Consider the following 6,673-nt stretch of genomic DNA (forward strand, 5'->3'; position numbering starts at 1 on the left):
TTAAATCTGCATGAATAAAATGTAATTTATCCAAATAAATTGCACACCAAACCTAAAAAGCTGACACAATAAAGAATCACGTTTTGAGATGGGTGGCAAATTCTTACAAACCAGCACAAGGCAATTTAAAAGTGCAAGTTTGCGAAAAAAACGTTCTAATAAATGAAAGCAGCAAACGCTACACACAAGAAAGCATTGTTAGTGGATATCGGTACATCATCAATAAAAGTACAATAGTTATACAAAATTGAATAGATATAATATTCATCTAAGGGTGCGCAAGTTTTTACAACCGGTATTTTATGCGATAATATAGTTATAATTGGTTGAAATAGAAATGCAGATTAGCTGCTGTCAAAAGTTGGCTTGATTAGATGTGGAGCATTGTCTGCTTCTGTTGGTGTTGGTAAAATATATCTTCTCCAATTGAAAATCACAACCTCTTGCGATCAGCTAATACACGGATGATGCACCCCATCCCACCCTTGGCTGTAACCTAAAAATTAAGATTTATTGTTTTATATTAAAAGTGGTCTATATCAGGGGTGTCCAACTCAAACCTGCCGGTGTGCCAATTTTTATCTTATAATTTCTTCCGTGCCAAAGTTTCGTAACCGAATTAATTCTTTTTAATCATAAGCGCTTTTATACCAAAAATAAGAACGTTTATTTAAAATTGAAAAAAAAACTGTCTAGTAGAAATGCGCATCACTACATCAAAGTGTCTCTCGGTGAGCTCACTTTTGTTTCTTCACACCAAGCTATATAATATTATGTGAATGCTAGCCTCCACACAATAAAATGTTATTATATCAAAAGTAATTGTTGGTTTTCGCGATTTGCCGATTGTTTTATATTGTGAACAAACAATGGCAATTGGCTGTATAACAAACTTAGTATTTTCTGATAAATGGCTGAATGACAAATTGACCTTTTTTGGCAATTGGCTAAATAACAACTTTAGTATTTTTGGGGAGGGCTTGCGTGCCGCTTGTTGGACACCCCTGGTCTATAAGGAAACAAGTGAAAAAGTTTCTTTTTTGACTAGTATAATCTTGCAGCAAACAACTTTTGCACATAACTACAGTCAGACTCCTTTAATCCAGACCACATTGTTTTGGTACAAAATACTGGTTTACAGAGTCAACTGGGTTAAAACCAATTAATTTTGCCAGTGTAGCACTTGGTTCACTAAACTAATTTTAAATCAAAAAAATATTATTAGTAAAACCACAACATTATTATGCATATCAATTGGATAATTGTTATGTCCGACTACTACCGTAAATAAGAAAATGGTAATTAATAATAATCACTTCAAATGTTATAAACCGGTTTGGGTAGATTTATTGGAAATATTTGATGACTTTTTGTTTTTAAGGGATATAACAAACATGTCAGATTAGGGTTATAATGAAACAAGAATAAATCCGTTTCTTTCAGTTTATGTGGAATAACATGATTTTGTTTGTTTGAGGACCCATAAATAATGTCTTAAAGTATATATTTAAAAAAACTTTGAAGGATGGTTTAAAGAAATATATGGAAACCTAAAAACAACCAGCACAAACCTTTTCATGCCAAGTAAGCAGTGTCCCACATTGTCCTCCATCTAGGTTGAGTGAAAAGCCTTTGTAGATGTACTTCATTAGTATATCAAGCTCATCAATGTCCAGGCTATTCACAGCATTTGCAATCTCACTTGATTTCATTGAGGCCATTACACGAATTACTAACATTGTGGAATTTTCCTGCCCAAAATATATTGGTTAAACATAAATTGTCAAATTTCAATAATAATTAAAGACAACCAGCCAAAAAATATGAGGAGAAGGTTTGGCTAGGCTTTAAATAGGAAATATTTTATTTGAACAATTGCATAATCACATTTTTCTATAAAGAGTATTGTAATAGTCTGTGTTGCACCCTGAAAACCAGTATGATACTTATTATTATTTAATAAAGCATCCATTCAAAAAATTATAAAACCAATAAATGTTAGCCAACTTGTTTACCTTTATACAGGCATCTTTTGTTCTTACTGGTGGGCTTTGAAGAGCTGCCTTCAGTGCTGGCATGTTTTTGCCACTAAACATTTAAATTTTAGTAGTTAAGGAAAATGCTACACCGAGGTGAATAAACAAAATACTTTTCTAACAGGGTGGTGCAAATATTTGAGCAACAGGAGCTGCATTGTAAAATTCATAAGTTAAAAGAGTCCCATAAAATGGATTTAATGAGTTTAATTTCTATCGCAATAGCCGGAAATTGTTGATGTTTGGTTCTTGGAAGCAGCAACACCTCAATGTTACACAGGGTGAATTAATTTAATGCGGGGTTCTATAAAAAACACTACTGTTCTGTTATTATGAATTACATTATTAAACGAACGTCGTTTATATATATGGTACACCTCTCTATTGATATTAGTCTTCATAGAAGAGCCGCGAATAACATGCCGCAGAGCCGCATGCAGCTTGCAAGCCAAAAAAACTATTTTTATGTTGCTTTGCTATTAGTATATATATAATACAATACAGGGACAAAACATCAAAGACCTAATACTGTGAAATATGGTTTACACCAGGATTATCTAAATGGGTGCTGAACATAGGACTTTGGGCAGCCATAAACAAATATATTTTGATTTTTTTTTTAATTTACAGTTGTGGTTTGTTTTTATTACAGCTTCACAAAACTCTCTCTTGTGTTATATATTTCATAACAATTTTTTCTGAAGTGTGACCAGGGGGGCACAAATTTTGAGAGACTACGCAAGAAAAGGACAAAAAGCATACATAGATGAGAATCACTGGTCTAAACAAACACCCAATTCCTAATGTTCACAATGATCGGTTTGTCTCATTCCTTTAACAGTCTTATATTTACCAAGTGAACAAATTTTGTTAAACTTGTCAAATAAAAGTTGAAAGAATACCCTAGAAGTAATTGGGAAACTTCTTGTTCATCAGGTCCAGTGTCTCCTTGGTCTGCTTGTTCCTCATTGAACTTTTCTTCGTCATACTGGTCAACGTCGATACGACGAAATCCCTTTGCTACACCGCCGGCTGTGACGTTCTTTGACATTTTGAGTTCTACAACAAAAACCAAATACTTTAGAACTGCAGTAAACAATATGCAAAATATAAAGATTTGCCAAACTGCACAAAGGGATGAACATCCATAAATTCTTGCATGAAATAGTTATTTGTTTTTCACACTATTTTATGTTTCCTAACATCGTTATACATTTCATTTTAGTGTGCTTACTTTTGATATTTCTTTATTTATAAAAAATTATGTGGCAAAAAACTCATATATATATATATACATTTTAAATTGTATAAAGGAGTGCAACTCACCTATAAAAAGAGCTGAAGCCTAGACAATATTTACAAAGATATGTGTATATATCTGCAATAATACCAAACAAACATTTGTATTTTACAAATACATGTAGTAATTTAATACAATATAATAATGTATGTAGCATAATATAACTATCTTTCGCTACAGCGAACGATACAGTAAAAATGTACTTCATTTAGTTTTCAATTAATGTCATTGAGAAGAAAAACACTTTTGAAAATTGTTTAATATTAGTAGTAATGTCCAATCTAACTCTAGTGATGCTGTGACTTTAGCGCTCATAAAACTGGAAAGCAGCTACTAAAAATAAAGCACCACATATTGTAAACTTTAAAGTATAGGTTTGTCCATCGGTTATTTTCTTTTGGAGTCCTTGATCTCCTTCGGAACAACAGTGTATTTCTGGGCCACTCTGAGAGCTGGCGAGTATCCGTCAGCATAAGAATTGTCTTCAAACAAAACAAGGTACTCGTCCACGGCAGATTTAGGCTGCTCGCTAATAATTGCTCTGTAAAAGCAGGTGGTTTGAGGATACAATGCCATGACCAAAGTACCCAACTGAAATAAAGCCTCAGGGTCAGTTTCAGGGTTGGCTTTCCACTGCGGCAAAGGCACAACCCTTCGCTTGCTAAGAGTATGACAAGCCCTGCCTTCTTCATCTATGTCGTCGACTTCATACTTTGTCGATGAGCTATTGTAAGACACAACTTCTGCAAGTATCCATTGTTCCTCTTCTTCTGTCTTTACCTTGGCAGCAACTTTATCTCCGGGCTTTGCGATGTAGTCGGGTGCAGCACCAATTGCTCCACACAGCGCTGGAACTTTTTCGTGTGGCTTTCCAATCCACAAAGGCAATGTCTGAGCAGCTTTTTGTAACATGCTCATTAGCACTCCGCGGCGCATACTTTTCCTGGGCTGTTCTTCTTGTACAAACGCCTGTGATGCTCGGGCAGTTATTCTCTTTTCCTCTTGCAGTGCTTTGATCTCAGCAATCAGCTCAAGGCATTTTCGTAGCAAGTCACATTCTGTGTCAGCATCTCGCAATGCTGAACTATATAATGCTCTTAGTTTTTGCTTAAAGTAAGGTGAAATCTTTTGGTCTGATTGTACCTTTTCGTGGGTCTTTCCAATGTTTTCTAAATTGGTAAACCCACTTCGTCTTTCTGACTCAGTTTCAATAATAGTGTTGTAGAGCTCGCCAAGAAGGAGCTTTATCCTTTGGTCACTTTCAGACGTCATGCTTGGTTGGTTAACTAAACCATTAAAATGATTTAAACAAGTTCATAACTTTTATTTACTGTTCTAGCAATCCAACTTGTCTGTTTACCTTTATATATTACTTTTTAAGCTATTTCCTCTGCCTACATAATCATGCACCTGCAAAACAATAACATTCACAATTAATTTAGATAAATAACCTGCTGTAGCATTTCAGTCTGCATTTTATTATACTTAACGCCAAGTGAACAGCACTAAATTTTGAGACGACCAGGTGTGCAATTAAGGTTTGTTGCACTTGCACACCACAGTGTGAAAAGTATGGCGGATCACAACGAAATCTGGGTAGTGCCCGTCCGAAAAAAAATCGGGGTGTCAGGGTGTACCAAAGGTCTGAAGTGCGACCCCCTAGTATATAGGAAAATCAGGTTGATTTTTTATTTTTTGCAGGGCAGTTTAATGAAAATACATGCGGGTTCACTTGTCACACTTTTCAGTGGTCTATCACATCTCAACTTTGAATTTAGAAGTGAAAATTAGTATTTAAGTGAGCATACACATTAATTAAAAAAAAAATTGTGGTGTGCAGCTGCCACAGAATGCTGAAATGCTAGCAGTGTCTGACCAACTGTTAAGTGAAAAGTTTGAGCATATTGGGTGCTGGTTTAGAATCCTACAACTTTTTTTTAAAAAGCAACGAAAACGAGAAAATCCAAAGAACAAATAAATTATGGGATAATAAATATAACAATAATACTTAACCAAATACTTGAAAATCAAACGCTAATTCGCAATCTAAACCAAACAACGTTGGCAATATAAACCCAGATAAAAATGTGCTAGGATTCTAGACAAGCGCAGTTTATTGTGTTACCATTTCATCATTTACCTAAGGAACACATACCTAATAATCGAAATCACTTTAAAACAGATAAAACAAGTAGCAATAAGCTTCCGTGAAAAAAATTTAGTGAAGTGTTTTACCACTGTTGTAAGTTAATTTTGTAATTAAATGGCGAAAACAATATGCAAAGTAAAAAAAAAATACGAGGAAACCCGACATGGGTTAGTAACTTTTTGAGTTTACTCAACCGTTAAATCATAGAATACTATGTTTAAATAGGTTTAGCGTTTAAATTTAAAGGTTTTGCTTTATTCAACGACATATAAATACTGTTTATATGTCTTTGTTTTGTTGAACTTCTATAAAGTAAAATTTGTTTACTATTGATATGTATTCTTTGACCACCGTGTTGTACAAACTATTAAGACAATGGTAAGCGTTTACAAAAAATCCTAACATTACTTCAGCGTTGCGGGTTGAAGGCTTCTGCAGATTGTAAAAAATACCAAGAAACAAACATATTATTACCCACATCAGCCCATTTAAGTTATAATTTTGACATAGGACACGTTTTACAGATTTTAGTCAGTAGTTGTTGACAGGGTGTCACCGAATCAGTTACAGGATTTCACTAGATCGATGACAGGGTGTCACCAAATCGGTTACAGGGTATCACTAAATCTGTGACAGGGTGTCACCAAATCAGTGACAGGTGTCACCGAATCAATGACAAGGTGCCACGAAAAATCGGTGACAGGGTGTCAGCAATTTGGTGATACTGACAAGGCGTCAATAAAAAGTAACAATTCCTCTATTGGGTTACTACGGGTAAGTAATGGACTGGCCCTTAAGACGAGGGCTGACGACTGCCAAAGTAGCTTTATCTAAATCAAAGTAGCAGGCCGCTAAAAAATACCTGTCCTTAACTTCTTTAACTCTAGACACACTTCACTCAGTCGATATTGCATGTTTTTGAGTATAGTCACAAATCGCAGTAGGCCTACACACGATGGACATAAAAATGCCAAAAAATAATGTGTAGCAAACGCATTAAGTAAACTGACGTTTTAGAAAGTGCCAAATAAATGCAAAGGCATTTGAACTAAAAATATTATTTCAAACGGTGCTGAAACATACTAACATGCAAGAAAAATACCGCACATCACCAGGTTTTTTTTAAGGTTTGGTTTGGGTGACCGATAAGTAGTTTTAAGAGACCGCAAGTGTTTCATTTTATTCGAC

General features: G+C 34.8%; 2 protein-coding genes across 2 annotated transcripts; both read right to left on the bottom strand.

Moving 5' to 3' along the window:
• Positions 1-3,498, bottom strand: LOC146133383 (actin-related protein 2/3 complex subunit 5-A-like). The gene is made up of 5 exons (XM_083396671.1): positions 3,363-3,498; positions 2,939-3,095; positions 2,016-2,088; positions 1,572-1,751; positions 1-496 (listed from the first exon to the last, which is right to left on the bottom strand). The coding sequence occupies exons 2-5, from the start codon at positions 3,085-3,087 to the stop codon at positions 434-436; spliced, it is 465 nt and encodes a 154-aa protein (XP_083252797.1). The 5' UTR covers positions 3,088-3,095; positions 3,363-3,498; the 3' UTR covers positions 1-433.
• LOC146133384 (SAGA-associated factor 29-like) lies at positions 3,414-4,742 on the bottom strand. The gene has a single exon (XM_083396670.1). It carries the CDS (start codon positions 4,606-4,608, stop codon positions 3,724-3,726), a length of 885 nt encoding a protein of 294 aa, XP_083252796.1. The 5' UTR covers positions 4,609-4,742; the 3' UTR covers positions 3,414-3,723.
• Between the last annotated feature and the right edge of the window lie 1,931 nt (positions 4,743-6,673).

This window comes from Ascidiella aspersa, chromosome 9 (assembly GCF_963924565.1).
Source record: "Ascidiella aspersa chromosome 9, kaAscAspe10.2, whole genome shotgun sequence".
NCBI classification, from domain to species: domain Eukaryota; kingdom Metazoa; phylum Chordata; class Ascidiacea; order Phlebobranchia; family Ascidiidae; genus Ascidiella; species Ascidiella aspersa.